This window comes from Labrus mixtus, chromosome 22 (genome assembly GCF_963584025.1).
Source record: "Labrus mixtus chromosome 22, fLabMix1.1, whole genome shotgun sequence".
Classification (NCBI taxonomy): Eukaryota; Metazoa; Chordata; class Actinopteri; order Labriformes; family Labridae; genus Labrus; species Labrus mixtus.
In genome coordinates, this window is record NC_083633.1 from 13155893 (window position 1) to 13172850 (window position 16958).

General features: G+C 40.9%; 1 protein-coding gene across 1 annotated transcript; it reads left to right on the forward strand.

Moving 5' to 3' along the window:
- Nucleotides 1-1952: 1952 nt before the first annotated feature.
- st8sia1 (ST8 alpha-N-acetyl-neuraminide alpha-2,8-sialyltransferase 1) lies at nt 1953-13915 on the forward strand. Its single transcript, XM_061030353.1, has 5 exons — nt 1953-2447; nt 3810-3954; nt 8193-8302; nt 10943-11035; nt 11913-13915. The coding sequence occupies exons 1-5, from the start codon at nt 2269-2271 to the stop codon at nt 12391-12393; spliced, it is 1008 nt and encodes a 335-aa protein (XP_060886336.1). The 5' UTR covers nt 1953-2268; the 3' UTR covers nt 12394-13915.
- Nucleotides 13916-16958: the final 3043 nt, after the last annotated feature.

Sequence of the window (16958 nt, forward strand, 5' to 3'; positions counted from 1 at the left end):
ATCTACATTTATGTCAGATTTTATCCCATAAATTAACGACAATTTGACAAAGTGCCTATGATAAGATAGTGTCTGGTTATTTTTTCTGTTAACTCACTCTGTTACACTGTCTTTTTTCTATTTTAAATTGAGGGGGCCGTACATGAATTATAATTTATTTCTATGCTTCACACACAAATTACTTTATAATGCCCTGTGTGCCTGCACCCACACGTGATTATTGTTTCATGGGAAATTAAATGACTGCAAAAACCATTCAGCACCAGCTATGTCCACAAGAGGTCAGGATTTGTTTTCAACAGATGCTATTTAAGAACAGGACTTTCTGGAATGGCAGTACATTTTTGCCCAAAAGAGTACATTTTAAATATCCTATCATCATTTTAAATGTAATAGGATGACTTCAATGTTGGGTTAGGTACTCTGGTGGTACTGTGCTCAACAGCTGTGGCAGTTTCTCAACTATTTCACTGGTTTGTTCATGCAGTGCAGAAGAAGTCCTGCAGGGGCCAGCAGCACCTCAAATCACAGATCACAGCGGGAAGCTGAGGCCAGACGGACACAGCCAAGTCAAGCCAGCAGGGGAAAAAAACAGGACATGGGAACAGGATTACCAAAATAAAACCCACAACCAATATATTCATGATTTTTGTGCATCAGGTGAGCACATACTGGTAATTCTGGAAATATTTTGAACTAAACATTGATCTAAATCAGTTTTTCTTTGTGATATACAGTCTATGATGGCTACAATCAGCTTATTCTAGCTCGGTTCAGCTTGCAATATATCTGATATTTTTACAATTAAATGCAGATAAAACAGAAGTCCTAGTTATTGGCCAAGACAAGTACGTTCCTATAATCTTGCAAAACACTGGGCCCCTCTCCTCTGCTGTTCGCTCCAACCCTCTGTAATCTCTGAGTCATTTTTGATCCTTCACTATCACTAGACAGCCATGTCAAGCAGCTAAACAGATCATGCTTTTATCAGTAAAGAAATAACAGTAAACTGAGAACATTAAAACACTGCACTGGCTCCCTGTGGCATATAGGATTACGTTTAAAATTCTCAGCCTCGCTTTCAGAGCCATTCACGGTTAGGCCCCAGAATATCTGTCAGAAGTCATTCACCCGACCCACTAAGGTCAAACACCCTACACCCGCTGTCTGTCTCGCAGACACATCTTAAGACTTGTGGTGATCGTGCGTTTGAGGCCATAGCACCAATCCAATTCCTTGCCCATTGCGCTACGCCTTTCTGACTCAGACAGGCCTATGGGTTATCAGCTTCCCCCTTTGAACCTACTCATCTTTGTTTTATTATGCCAATTATTGTTCCTTATAGCAGGATTTTATAATGCCGGCCATGATATACTCATTTGTTCTTTTTTTTATTGTATGTATGCTGTTGTTGTTTTTTGCTGATGTAAAGCACTTTGTGACCTTTGTCTGTCAAAAGTGCAACATAAATCATCTTTACTTAGGCTACTTTGCTTGCTTGCTTACAAGGGCAATTTTGTACAGCAGGGGGTAAAGACGTGTCATTCATTTTATAAACATTGACTGTACCTTTGTGCAGTCATTGAGGGTGCTTTTATTTTGAAGGGCGAGTTCCGTTTCAACCGTGCTGCTTCTAGCGAGCTTAGCACTTCTTCAGCAGCACAAGAAGCACTTTGTCTCGTGAGGGGGGTGTTGACAGGAGGAAGAGGGGCGGTGGAGGGGGACTGAATTGGACTGGCCCGGTTCACTTTCCGCGCTGAGGCTTGCAGCGAGGCAGAGGACGGCCCGAGGAGAGGAGCCTTTCTGCGGGAGCGAGGTGGACACCTTGAGACCCCCCCCCTGTCGTTATTGGGATACATCAGGACACCGGGCGGGGAGGGGAAGGGAAGGGGGGGCCCCGCATGATTTCTCTGAATCCGCAGGCTTGTAATGATGGTGGTGATGCTCCGAGAGCAGAGCAGCGGATTCCTGCAGAGCCCGACACACTGCACCACAACCCCGCAGCCTACTGTGAGCCTCCCACGTCGGGACACACGGATACCGGATTTCCATACCGATGCTTGAGATAAACGACCGGGTAACAAACTACCAAGCAGCTCCATTCACACTCCACCCTGTCTGCGGGATGAGACGGGGGGGTTGCAGCGGACGGAGATCCCAGCTTTGAACCCCAACCTGCGTTTTACTGCACCTGCTTCGATGTGCATGCACCGATTGTTTTGAGCACCAGAGAAGAGTTGGGGTGGGTGGGTGGGGGGGTGGGTAAAGATGTTGGGGCGATGCTACCGGGGGAAACTGTCGGTGTGGGCCGCTCTGTGCGTGTTGGTCCTCTGCTGGTTCTACATTTTCCCCGGCTACAGACTCCCACGCGATAAAGAAATAGTGGAGGAGGTGCTGAGGCAGGGGGAGGCATGGGAGAAGAACCAGACCGGCATCGATTTGTACAGGTTCGTCTCAGGGAATCTTATTTCTGTCCATTGATTTTCTTAAGCGCGGCCCGGTGCCCCCAGCTGTCCTTCAGGACCCTGTCGGCCCCCGGAGCACAAAGGGGCAGTAATACACACAATGCAATTATCAAAGATGGTCCTTTTGATTCTCTTTATTTACTATTTTAACTTGCGACCATTTGAGAGAAATCAAAGAAATCAGTTATATTAAGCAGCAAACATAGGCATTTGTTTTCTACTTGGTTACTGTTTCCACAAAGTCCCTTGACCCCCCCCCCCCCCCCCTCCCTTTGTCTGGAGGCCTATTGGGGTCCCTGACAAAGATAACGTGCTCTTGAATGTATTTCCTTTACATCATAAGTCATTTGGATGCAAACTAAAAAAAGGCATTATAAAATATTTGTTAAGTAAGTTATGTCAAGCTGCAAAACATGATCAGCAAGGATTCTGTGGAATAATAACTGTCACAGAGTGCCTGTGACCCCCTTTGTCTGTATTGGGGTCCCTGACAAAGATAGGCAAAGGCTTTTCTTGAACGCGTTTTCTTCGCATTAGGGCATAATACAACCTTTCTAAGTTATGTCAAGAAGCAAACATCTTTATCAGAAAGGATAATAACTGTCACGGAGTGCCTGTGACCTCCTTTGTCTGTATCGGGGTCCTTTTCAGTTTGGGCATATATATCTTTCTATATAGATCAAGATGGATACCAAATAGGAATCAGGGTAAATTATCATCAAAATCAAGCGAAATAAAAACTGTATTTCCAACCTAAGACCATGTTTAAACCCAACAAAGCTTTGTAACTTCACCCTTAAACACGCTGTTATTATAAGTGATGCTTATACGATAACATATTGTCATTTGGGATCTTTGAGAGTTATTGTCATTTCCAATTCCTTTTGACCTCTCTGCTTATACAATATAACACTTGGAAGTTTTGAACATTTGCATCCACTCAAACAGTAATTAACACTATGTTTAAGGAGCTTTTGAGTTGTGAATATGCTGAATATCCTCTGAGGCAAAGCCGATTAGGATCATCAGGGAAGGTGACACCTGCTCAGGATTTTACGTCCAAGAGGGGGACAAGGCAGAGGACAGGCCAGGCCAGGCCGTTATTGAATGTCGTCATGCTGGAAACTCCATGTGTCTATAATGAAACGTTGTGATTATTTCTTCTCACGAGCAGCTCTGGATGTTTACACAGCAGCTTCTTTGTCCCGTCATACTTACACAAATCTTATTCTTGCCGTCTCCTGCCAAATAAATTAGCATCCCATTCTTAATCCAATTTGTGTCAAACGGTCCAGAAACCACCAGAGACCAGATCTCTTCTTACCCTACACCCTCTCTGCACAGGAAGCTGCTGACGGAGTGCTGCGATCCCAAGACGATGTTTGCGGTCACCAAGGAGAACTCGCCGATGGGCAAGGTCCTGTGGTACGACGGCGAGTTTTACCACTCGCACACCGTCAACAACGAGACCTACCCGCTCTTTGTGAAGGTATGGAGAAGGAAATGAAGTACAAGAAGTGTTTGTTTAAAAAAAAAAAAAAAGTTCCGTCTATAGCAGTGAAAAACGGTTTGGTAAAGAACGAATCTTGTATTAAGTTTCACATTTTGACTTTGACTGATGCAGCTGTGTGCTTGAAAAGAAACAAAAGCCAATAACTGTAAACTATTTTTCTCCCACTCAGCGAAACGTGACACTGTTGCATGGGGAACAGGGAGGAGGGGGAGGAGGGGGGGGGGGTATTCTCTAACATGGATCCTGGTGATCCATAAAGGATGCTGGGACAGGGCTGTGGAGCAGAGTGGTGCTCTCTGAAGGAGAGAGGATTAATGGCTGAGTACGCTGCAGAGTCAATCATAATATTTGGAGATGTGAGAGGAAGGGGTCTGTTGGAGTGATTAAAGCTGTTCGTTAAATGCAAAGAATGTTAGTTGTAACAGGCTCCTCTTTCTTTTTTTATATTGATTTTCTAAACATGCGTCCTTTACTTTCACTCTTTTAAAACAGTACATTTTGTTTTTTATTGAGACAGAATCAGGGACAGCTAGCAGGAGCATATGACGTGTTTTTTTTTTTGTACCATCACTTCTACTTTTCCATCAAATATAGCTCCTGTCCTGTGTGTTTGTGCGAGCATAGTGCAAACGTAAACCCAGAGTGTGTGTTTATGGCACAGTCTATGTGGATCTGTATCCAGATAGGGTCTGTCAAGCTATTTTTACTTGGTTCCATGTCCGTGTGTGTGGGTGTGGGTGTGGGTGTGGGTGTGTGGCGTGTGTGTGTGTATGTGTGTGTGCCTGGAAACAAGACAAAAAGAGAAACTGTGGTCTGAGTGCTGTTTCTGTGGTTTAATGTATCCAGGGGTAGTATACAAGTCCCTAATAATGAAGATTGTATCCCCCATTACTGATCTGCGGTCTCATATCCTGGCCTGTAAATGTGATGAATATCTGACCCTAATTTGCAGGCGTGAGCCTCGCATGTTCATTCATGAGGGATGGGGGGAGGTGAGGGTGAATAAATAATGAAATGAGAATTTGAAGAGAGAGAGGGGCCGAGCTGATCCACACGTGTGGGTTCTTGTGGGTTAATGTACAACTGTGGGCTTTTTAGACCCAGAGTTTCTTACGTGCAAAGTCGAATGTACACACGGTTTTCAGAATTAATTGGATCGGCAATAGTTTTAATTAATAATTTGGGTCATTTCTTTCAAGCAGCAATGCCAAACATTTGCTGGCTGCAGCTTCTCATTAGCAGAAAAATATTCCGTCTTTCATTTTTGATTGAAAGTGAATATTTCAGGATTGTTCTTTGGGAAAAGGAAGTTATTTGTTGGACTCACACTGGTTTTTGCCAAGCAGGATAAGAAGATTCAGCTCTTCAGATGCAAAGTAGTTATTTCTCTGTATCGCATATGATGGAAACGATGTTAGAGCTGAGGGGGTTTTTTTCTGGAGGAAATAGGCAGTTTCAGGAAATAAACTTTAGTTTTCAGATGAGGTGCCTAACTTCATTTTTTAAATAATAGGTTATTGAAAAAAATAATTAATTGACAGATAATAGATCAATTCATGCCAGGGAAAACATTAACTAGCTTTTAATGTTTACAAGACACACGGATGTAAATATTGGAACACTTTTTGAATTGATCTTATGTTACGCTGAACTCTTTAACCATGTGACTCTGACGAGGACTTACTATTCATTCTGCTCACACAGCTTGAGTGTTTGTCGTTTATCTCTCGAATGACGTTAGTTAATCATTATACTGTTTAAGCTCTTTTAATGTCACATTCATTCAGTGCTCGGTGTTACTGGGGATGTTGCTGGTTGTTATTTTCAGACTCCCATGCATCACTCTGCCTACGGTTATGGTGACACTGTGACACTCCATCTAATGTATACATTGCCTATTTCAAGAAGCAGGGTTGCACTTCCTGTACAAGCTTATACTGTGGCCGGTTATATGTAGAAGGAAGGTAACCGGTGTTTAGGTGGGATGTTCGAAGAATACGCTCTCGTATACACTTAAACATATTCTCTGCCTTCTCAATTACCACTGCTGTGATTGCAGGTTTGAACAGCCTCACTGTAGCCTGGCAACAGCTTCAATATCTGAGTTAGTGCCAGAGAATGTGCCAATTTAGGCTTTTACTGTTAATTGCCGGTTAGTTTAGTAGAGCATCCGTATAGTTCACTGGACTGGACTGCACAGTCCTCAGATCTCTTCATTTTCTGATGTTCACTTCATACACTTTTTCTTTTTGTTGCCTGCAGGCTAAAGAAATGACTCATGATAAAGGTTGAATAAATAAAAATAAATCTTTTTATTGCACACACACTGAAAAACACAACAGTAATTAAACGAGTAGCTGCTTCCAGCATTCTCAAATGTGAGATTACCAGCTTTCCTCTGTTTTACATTAGAGTTACTTTAATGTGTTTTTGGCTGGGAGCTTGTGATAAATCATCATGTCACTAATTTCTTTCATTTTAAAAGCTAATAAAGTAATTGAAAGAAAGGATGAACATGTACGTTTGTTGCCGTTCTATATGGAAATAAGAAAACAAAGCCACATGTGTTCCAGATCATGGTTAAAGATTTGGATTAATGACTTTTCAGAAATAGCAGGACCACATGATACTGTAATAAGTGTCCCCCTCTTAAGTTTTTGCCCGGCTTGCTGGTACCCCTCCCCAGCTCAATGTGCTGTTAGCAGGGTATTGTCCTCTGCCTCAACTCTGTCACGCTCTAAGAGAGACCCTGAGGCAAGCTGTGTGTGTGTGTGTGTGTGTGTGTGTGTGAGAGAGTGTATTCTCAATTTTGTGCACTCAAAGGGGAATAATGGGCACAATTGTTTCCACCCTCTCCCCTAATCCATGCCTCTGACTTAAATGCAGGCTGTGCAAAAGAAAAGGACATTTTTGGCTCTTGCCTCTTGAAGCATGGTATTTTAGGGTTCTCAGAAACAGCTGTAATACTGTCTCACACCAGGCTTTTATTTAGATGATGATAGGGCAGTGAATCACTACCAGTGGAATTTCTCCCTTGGTCGGCTTGTGTTCTGTATGTGGGAGATCAATTAAATGAAACAAATCATTTAATTCCAAAGAAAAGAAATCCCTATATTTAATGATCAGGTCACGTCTTTACAATACTGTTTCAGCATAATGTGATTAAGATTGCTAAAAAAAAAAAGATAATTATAACAATAATCATTTCTCAGCAGTTCAGTAAGCTGCAAGTAAAAGAGAAACTTCAGAAAAAACATGCTAGCTAAAACATAAGCTAAAATACCTAGCTTCACTCAAAGGTGAAGGGTAAATATTTGAAATAGTAATCTGGAAGCGATGTATCAAATAGTTAGCAAAAAAAGTTATGGCTAATGGTTTAAAAAAAAGTGCAGGCCTCGCAGTTTAAATAGTTAGTAGCTGACGTAGCTAATAATTACTACTAAAGTAGCTAAAGGGGATGAATGAATGGGTTAGCTATAAGTTGTTCGACATTTGAAGTTGACAAAAGTAGCTGATAAACACTTTAAATGGCTATACGTTAGGGACTAACGGACGACATACTTGGCTCTATGAATGGTTGAAATTGTTAGCTAGTAATAATTGATCAGATAGTTAGCTAAAAGAAATGAATATGAATGCTATTTTATGGGTAAATGGGTGACGTAGCTGTCTTAACTGCTGTCTTAACTATCTAGGTATACCAGAGTAGTTGATATAAAGTTGAAACAGTTGGCTAAAGGTTTACGGCTAACTGGTTGGAAAAAAAGTTAAAAAGAAAGTATTTTTGGTTGCGATAGTTAGCCTTAGCCTAAGTTGGCTTAACGTGGGTTGATGAAGTTATCTCGATGCAAAAGAAAATGGAAAAGTTGAAATAAGGAGCTAAAAGAAATGGATGATATGGTATTAATATTTTAACCTGCTTCATTGTTTTTTAAAATCCTTGGTGGACCTTTGCTCTTTTCCCATTTCCTCAACTCATACGCTGGTGCATCCATTAGCATACAAGGCTGTTTAGTATAGTTAAGAGTAGGCCTGGGTCCTGCACTTTACTGAGCACAGGGTGACTCATTCACCTACCTTCATTAAGGGATCTAAGTTCAGAGAAAATTAATATTTGCATCTGTGCATGTGTGTACGTGGCTCTGTGTGTTAATCACCAGATGACTGTGTGTCTGTGTCTACACTAACTGAGCTGCACTTTCCCTTCTGCCCAGAACAACCCTCTCCAACTGCCCCTGAAGAAGTGTGCCGTGGTGGGCAACGGTGGCATTCTCCGGCACAGCAAATGTGGACGGGACATTGACCAGGCTGACTTCGTCATGCGGTGAGAAAAAAAAACGGGGGCTCAGTGGTGCTTCTTCACCGCTGCTCCTCCAAATGCGAATCAGCCGTGCCCGAGAGAGCAGCCAAACACCATTAGCCATCAGTGATAATGAGAGCTGGTGTGGACTGTAGCGAGAGAGGCAGACAGAAAAATGGGTCACAGCAAGGGCAAGAGAGAAAAGAGGTTTGGTGTGAGAAAGACAAAGATAAGGGGGGGGGGGGGGGATGACATAAGCAGAAACGCATAAAGCAGAATGAAACCATCTGCTGGTGCAAAATAACAGCAGAACTAAAGAAAGTCACACAAGGAGAACTATTCAACAAATTTGTTGTAGCTTCCAAATGAAGGTGTTTTTCATCTTGAAAGAAGTAATCATAGAACAGATGCTGCTGTATTGGTTTCACTGTGATAGTTTGCTGAAAAATAGCAACGCCTGTGTTCCTGTAACCACCAAGCCGTTCAGTTGTGCAAAAAAACAGGAACAAAAACAGAAACAAAAACAGATATTTAGAGATCATAAATAACTTTAAGTACACTGAATAAGCTGGACATGCATTGCAAGGTTCAGCAGATGTTATTCCAAGTGTTTTCTCTCTGTTATTTGTGACATTGTATAACTGCACAAACTTTGTAGACTCTCTGAACCATCAGCACATCTCTGCAGGGAGCAGCCCTTTGAGGTGACCGTGATTGCTTCGGCCCTTTACAAATCCACTGATGTAAAAAATAAGAAAAGAGAATCCTTTATCAATCCCACAGTGGGGAAATTTGCAGTGTTACATCAGCAGAGGGGGAAAAGTAGTAGCATCAGTCGAAAATCTTTAGTAAATAACAGATTCAAGATAAGAGGACTATATGGGTCTCTGCAGTTATGGACTTTCTGTGTAGATTTTTCAGTGATCTGGGTTCGTCCCCCAGTTCAAAAAGAAGTCCATGTCATATGGAAACCTCCTTAAACAAAAATTTTGTGCAGGATGTTATTCTCACCTCCCCCAACACAGGATGAAGGATGTTGGGTTGTACTATTTTAAGGCGACTTAACCCAGGATATACAATGCACTGAAATTCCAATGAGTCCTAACACATTCATTACATTTTTTTTATCAAAAGATCTAATCACTGTAACTGTTTCCTGGTGAATTGGAGGAAAACATCTTGTTACCATATATGCTGATTTCTTCCAAACTGTGACAAAAGGTTGTGTTTGGGCCCCTGTCAACTCTGGAGTGGTTAGCTGGCCGTTTCAAGCGACTTCATTTTGCTGAATGGGAAATGCCATGTGTTGTAAAATATGTCAGGGGGGGTAACTGCAGGGAGCATCAGGGAGTTACTCAAAGATAGTAGAATGAATTGCTGACATGGTCCAGTTAAACAAAAGTAGGAACTTATCAAATGTTTGAAACGAAAAAATGTAAATTTTGTACGGTAAGGAAGAATGTACAACTCATTGATCTAATAGAAACTGCTGTTTAGGGACATCTCCACCATGAAGCCTCCGCTCTCCTAGAGCTACACATCTCCAACTCCCCTTCCCCTTGCGTTCCCACGAGGGAGTTATCAAATGGAACGCACCATGATTAAGCAACATTAAGCGCGAGCGGCGGACAAAATTCTCCTTGGCTTGTTGTGCACTGTTGTGTTAGCAGGCTAATGTTAGCACACTTTAGTTAGCTTGCAGCTTCACATTGCATGTAAATTGACTTATAATGGCCGTGATCTAAAAACGCTAACGTGAAATAAGCAGTGAGTATGTTATTCTTCTTTTTTCTGCTCCTTGACTAAAACAGCTTTTCTTTTTACCCGCCCATATAAAAGTGATGTAAACACAGCTCCAACAACAACACAGCCAGATGGACTTGTGCTCCTCACTCATTGTAGACAGTGACTCAGAGAGACATTAACATAGGATACTTTCTTTTCTGCTTTATTTATGTGTAAAATATTGGACAATATTCCTTTAATTTGACATTATTTCCAATTGGATTGAATAACGATCTGGAGCTGAGGTATTCTTTTTAAAAGACAGAGAGAGAGAAAGAAAGTGTCTGGGTTAATATATTTCACCACCATTTGACTTTATTTCAGTGGGTGAAATTGATTCGAAGGTGGTTGGGGCGCTGGTGGCGCACGCCCCATGCACGGAGGCTGTAGTCTTCCAAGCGGGCGGCCCAGGATTGAATCCAGCCTGCGGCTTCTTTCCCGCATGTCATTCCCCACTCTCTGTCTCCCTGATTTCCAACTCTATCCACTGTCCTATCTCTCCAATAAAGGCACAAAAAGCCCATAAATAAAACAATCTAAAGGTGGCTGCCAGCGTTTGGTAAACCAAGTCATTAAAACAATTTTCCACCACATCATTTCACTCTGGTCTGAAGCATGAAGAATAATCAGAAACGTCCCTTCTTTTAGCCTCTTCAGAAGTCATAAAACATCTACAGGCTTATTTAATGCAACCAGAAACAAAACAAAAAACACGTTGTGATCGTTATCAAATCTAATCAGAAGGGAACTCACATGTTGACTTTAATTGTTCTTAACTGTAACTACATCAATGACTGATATACGTGAGAGTTTAGTACATTATGTTTTTGTGGAGAATGTGAAACGCTTATTGATCCTGTCTCTCTTTTGCTCATTTAGGTGTAACCTTCCTCCACTTTCAAAGAACTACGTGGGGGATGTTGGAACCAGAACGCATCTTGTCACAGCCAACCCCAGCATCATTGAGAAAAGGTAATCAGCTCATCTCCTCGACATCCGAATCAGTTCTCTAGACACCATAACACATTTTAGCAGTTTGACAGAGGATTTTCTGAGTTATAAAACAAAGGAGAAGGAGAATTTACATTTTAAAAGCCTTTCAGGAAGGCATTAATGGAAAATGAAAAATGCATTAGTGAAGGCAAGCATTTGAGTAGCATCTTTCAACCAACTGTGCTTCCTGAAAGATTTGTACTTTATATATGATGTGAAAACTAATCCGGACAAGACTTAAAGAAACACAAGGATTTATAAATATAGATACATGTTATAAATTTAAAGAAGTAAAATAAGATTAACTGAATAAAGTAAACAGAAGAGAAGGATTGTCTCGTCATGATAATTTGAATGAAGGCTTTTATTTATTACACACAGTTCAACACAGTGGCAGGTCATAGCATTAAATATAAAAAAATGATAAACACCACCCAAAAATAATAGTATTGTGAAATGAACAAAAAGTATATAAAATTAAGTTAGTGTGCGTTCTAGAGCTGTGAAAGGTTGGAAGTTGGCTGAATTAAAGTGCAGGATGAAAAACAATCACAGGCATATGTGAATGACAGTGTGTTAATTTAATTGAGATGTGTAACACACAAAGGGTTTGGGCGCATTTAAATGACTAAGGAAGCTTGCTCCATCTTGCGCCATCTGTCAGGGCTAGAATTAGTCATGAAATCCTGACCATCTTAAAACAAGTGCCATTATCCATTCACCAGCAAGTGACGTGTAGCTTGTGACTACACAGGAAGCTCACTTCCTTTCTCAAAGAGACTTAAGACAAGTCTACAGATGACTCAAACACAGACATTTATAGTAATGGCCATTTCCTTCTGTTTCTCACTCTCAGATTTCAGAACCTCCTGTGGTCGAGAAAAGCCTTTGTAGACATTATGAAAGTCTATGGCTCCAGCTACATCTACATGCCCGCATTTTCCATGAAGCCTGGCACTGATCCATCACTGCGGGCGTACTATGCCCTAGCGGACACCTCCTCCAACCTCACCATGCTCTTTGCCAACCCTGAATTTCTTCGCACGGTGGGAAAATTCTGGAAAGGCCGAGGCGTCCACGCCAAACGCCTCTCCACGGGGCTCTTCCTGGTCAGCCTGGCCTTGGGGCTGTGCGAGGAAGTGACGGCCTATGGCTTCTGGCCGTTTTCAGTCGGCCTGGACGAGCAGCCAATCAGCCACCACTACTACGACAACATCCTGCCCTACAAATGGTTCCACGCCATGCCAGAGGAGTTTGTCCAGCTCTGGCACTTACACAAAAGTGGCACATTGCGCATTCGAGTGGGACATTGCACTCCGCAGGAAGGAGGGAGTTAGAGCTGGTTCAAGGAGTTCAGTAAGGCTGCAGGAAACGGATTAAAAACAGGAAGTTTGTGTAAAAATGGGTGCACAAATGGTTGGATCCATCCTTCGGCTCTGCATCCATGTCCATTCACTCTCCTGCTATCCCTCCACAGCTAATCCCTGATTTCCATGAGAATGTCCTCCACCCAGACCAGCAGCATCAGGGACACACACACACAATGTCAAATATACATACATTCAAATATGTCATTTCTCCGTCCTTTTGTTTCTTAACTTCTTGTGTGCATGGATGTGTTTTTGTTTGGGAAAAGCCTCAGCTGGGACTAAAAAAAAGGTTACATTTTGTAGGTTTGGATGGGTGGGGAAAGAGTTCCTTTTTTTATGCTGACTACTGTATCTGACTGACATATGGGGCAGCTGGACCAAACCCCCCTCCCCCCCTGGGTCTTTGTTAATCAGACACAGAAGGAGAAGAGGACCAGAGGGGGTGATAAAACGCACTGAAAGACTGGCAAATGCAAGAAAGAAGGGAGAGATAGTGGTGTCCTGTACCTAGTATCTTGAATAGGACATTAAACGGAGGGGGAAAACACAGGCAGGGGGGGGGGAAGAGTGAAAGCTGGCTGGTTTGTGTATGAAAGGATTTTCTCTGCTTTTCTTCAACCAACGAAGCACTCAGTTGGCATTCTCTAGTGCCAAATAGAGCTGTAGTTCAAAGCAGGAGCCATTAGAAACGGCGTCTCAAGTACTATATACCATCGAATGTTAAGCCAAGTTGCATTTTTAAACCCTTCACCGAAAAGGGAACATGAGAACATCCCGGTCTTTGTGTTTTTTTGTTTTGTTTGCCAAATGTGATTTAAATGTGAACTATTGTTTATTGGTGGCCACGAGTAGAAGGGAGATATCATTATAGACTTGTGGATTCAGAATTCATTGCAATTAAAAAAAGAAAAAAATCACAAATAGGTAGCTCTCAGACTGGCTATTTGGTACATTCCAGTCACTAGCAGGCTCCTGGGGTCAAAAACAGCCTGATTTACTTCTGTAGAGTGTGCAGTTACAAAGAAACCTCTTGGTAACTGTTCTATGCTTGCCAAGTGCCAAGCCAAGGGAACAGTGTCTCTTTGATACACACTCTCAAACTGCCCTTGTGCTCCTCAATGGCAAGATATTAAGAGAGACATTAACAGAAAAAACGATTCAGGACTTGATGTCACAAAATGGGATTCTAATTCAGTATATTCAAAGTCACATTCAGGATGGGAAGCTCAACTGGCAATATGTCCTGGTTTGTATGTTATATTAAAAAACGTTATCTAACAAGTAATTATTGTTTCACTGCATCTTGATTGATAAGCACCTCAAAAGACATTAGAGCGTACAAATGTGGAAATTCTGCAGTTAAATTACCATATTAGATAACCCATCACAATAGCTAATATTAGCAATTAACTAATTCCTGACTAACATTACTGCCAACATTAGCTACTTTATTATTCTTTGATTGTAAAAAATAAAATAAAATAAAAACAACTTGTGTTGTTAGCTGGTTGTCTGCAAATGATAGCTGCTGTTTGATGGAAGCCATGCATGAAAAGACATAAAATCCTTGTTTTAGGTTAATTTAGCCAGCTAATGATAATGTTAGCTATGTCTTTGTTTGAATGCTAAAATAAGCTGTTATGGAGCGACATCGGGGCATACTTTAAGATAAAATAACATATTTAATACACATTAGGTAACAAACGCTTAAGTCTCTGGCAAACTTTCTAGCTAACATTAAGCTAACAAATGTCAACTTCAGGGAAGAGATTTCTTTCCTCACGTGTATCCTGTAATCTTCATGTTGGACAGGATGTAGCTGAATGCTAACATCTGTTATCTTACAGTAGCTAATTAGAGACTTTCAATTAACTTTCCTGTTGCCAGACTGGAAAACCTGTAATATAAAAGTATGATGTGAGCTGTTGTGCTTCCCACCCTCTGTGTGATGTTAGAGGACAATAGCTACTGTGTAAATATGGTTAAGAGGTGATTTTTGTTTTTGCTTTGGTTGCTGGACACTTGATTTACCCATGTGCTAATCAGCATTACAGTTTTGCATCAAAGTACAGAAAGAACTGAGCCTCTGTTCTGTGCTTCTTTTTAAATTGTGAGTTTTTTGTTGTAGTTTTTTTTTTTTAAATTTTCTTGCACAAGGGAAAAAAGAAACATACTTAAAGTGACAGACAACAAAAACATTGTTTTGTATTTTTCCTGGTACTTGTAGGCCTTGAGGATACTTGTTTTGAAATTGTTGTTTCATTTAAATGTTATTTAAGAGTGATTCATGTGACTGTGCCATATTGTCAATGCCACAACAAAACAGAAGACTGCATGGTAAGTGCATGGAGCGTACCACAATCCTGGAAAGTACTCCTTGGACTCAAGGTACCAAACATGCTGTTAGGGTAATGTTTTATCCTTTTATCTGATCCTCATTTGTTAAACTGAGTAAGGTCCAGTGCCTTTGGGATGAATGAAGGCACAACGATCATTGAAACGAGGAATATTTCTAATGTTGATGATGTTGATGATTGAGGTCTTAAATGTTTTCAAACTTTGATTTTCCTGGCCAATCTCGGCTCTGTGGACCCATGACGTCATGTCAAATCTGCTTAAAGAGCTACATGTTGTAAGGTAATGAAAAAAAATGTGATATTTCCAGTCCAAGTGCACATGTGGCTCTGCAAGTACTGAACTTGATGAACGTTTTGACCAATTTGCTTTTAGTTGTGACGATTCTTTTTTGCACCTTTTTATCATTTGCTCTCCTGCCCAGTATTGTGAATGAATGAGATGTGACATATTGTGGATTTTAAGTAAGCATGATGATTTTTAATGTTTATGTGCTTTTGGTACACAGATTTGTTATGTATTTCCATTATCTTCTGATTCATGGCCTCATTCCATCCTATCTGAGCAATTAGAAAAACACTCCAAAGCTTAGATTTCTAACAAAAAGGGAGATGAATCAGTCGTGTAAATATTGGGACTGTTAGCATTACGACCAATTAATTTAGATCCACATTCATTCTTTACCAATATGTTTTATCAAAAGCTATGGGCTTCATGTAGCTCGTCAGGTTCAAATAAATGGAATTCATTGATAACAAGAATCAGGGTATCTTTGGCACTATGTTCTTCCTGCTATAACCTGCACAGCTAACATGCATATGCTGGGATGCTTCAATTCTCCTCTCTGTACATTTTCACTCCAAGTCAATATTTAAAAAAAAAAAATCAGCCCTTTTTTCAAATTGTTTTTATGACTGACTAAGCATTAAAACAGGATTACCAGTAAGGGGGCAGATAATCAATGATTTTTAGATTCACACTACAGGCTCCATATCAAACCAACACACCAACATGTAGCGTTCTCTGCAATTTCATCATCATGCTTGTATCTTTCTACTTTATCACATATTGTTAGTGGCAAATTTTAGAAATGGCAAGCCGTTCCTAAAATTGAGATGCATGGGAAGAATGATATGTATATATGATATATACATGTCTGGAAGTCAACCTTGTAGCTACATCTTGCAGCAGATTGGCTTAGCTCAGCATGAAGACTAACAAAAAGGGAAACATTTTGCTAACATTACCTCTATGTTTTTTGTGCATTGAATAAGTGGATGTTACATGGTATGAGCATTGAGTAGAGGCATGAAAACAACAAAAAGCTGCAGCTATCAGGAGGTTAGCTTGGCATAGCAGAAAGACTGTCACGGGGTAAACACGTAGCCAACGTTGGAAATGCTCTTATTACCGTGTTTTTGTGTGTTGAAGATGCAAGTTTCAGTTTGAATTTGCATTGAAAACCAGATACGAGTACAGTGAAACATTAAGCTAATGTTAGGCTACAGCCAGCAGGTTTACTTACAACTAGCTTACCAGTACCTCAGATTCTCAGACAATTCAATGAACTCTTGATGTTTTCACATTTAAAGCAAGGTATGAGCACTGCATAAGCAGCAGTGGAGCATGAAGCTAACATGGAACTACAGCTAGCAGCAAGTTAGCACAGAGGTTATAACGGGGGGGAACAGCCAGCTCATCGTTATTTCTCAAGCTTTCTAATGCTTTACTTACATTAAAAGTGAGATATGAGCACTCAATAAGCATAAGTGAAGGTTGCTGTCCTGTCAAAAGGTGCTGTGTAGCTGGCTAGACTTTCTGCAGTCTTCAGTCATAATGCTGCGATACACCAACAGGCTAAGCTAACTGTCATATTAGCCACACAGATATGATAGTAATATTACCCATTAAATACACAAATTTCCTGAAACCTCACACTATTTCTTAGAAGTTGAATAATGTCTTAGTGTTAAACCGCCTTCTTGGTGTAACATGGCAGAACAAAATCGATTATGACAGCTAGGACTACACAAAGAACAAGTACTTCTCGTCCTTTTTTTTCTTGACCGTTCCTGTTAAAGAGTCACATTAATGAAAGTACAGTTTGTGTGGCATGCAGGGTGACCTATTGGTTAGAGATTGGTCATGTAGAGGCCACATGCTTGATACCCGTAGCA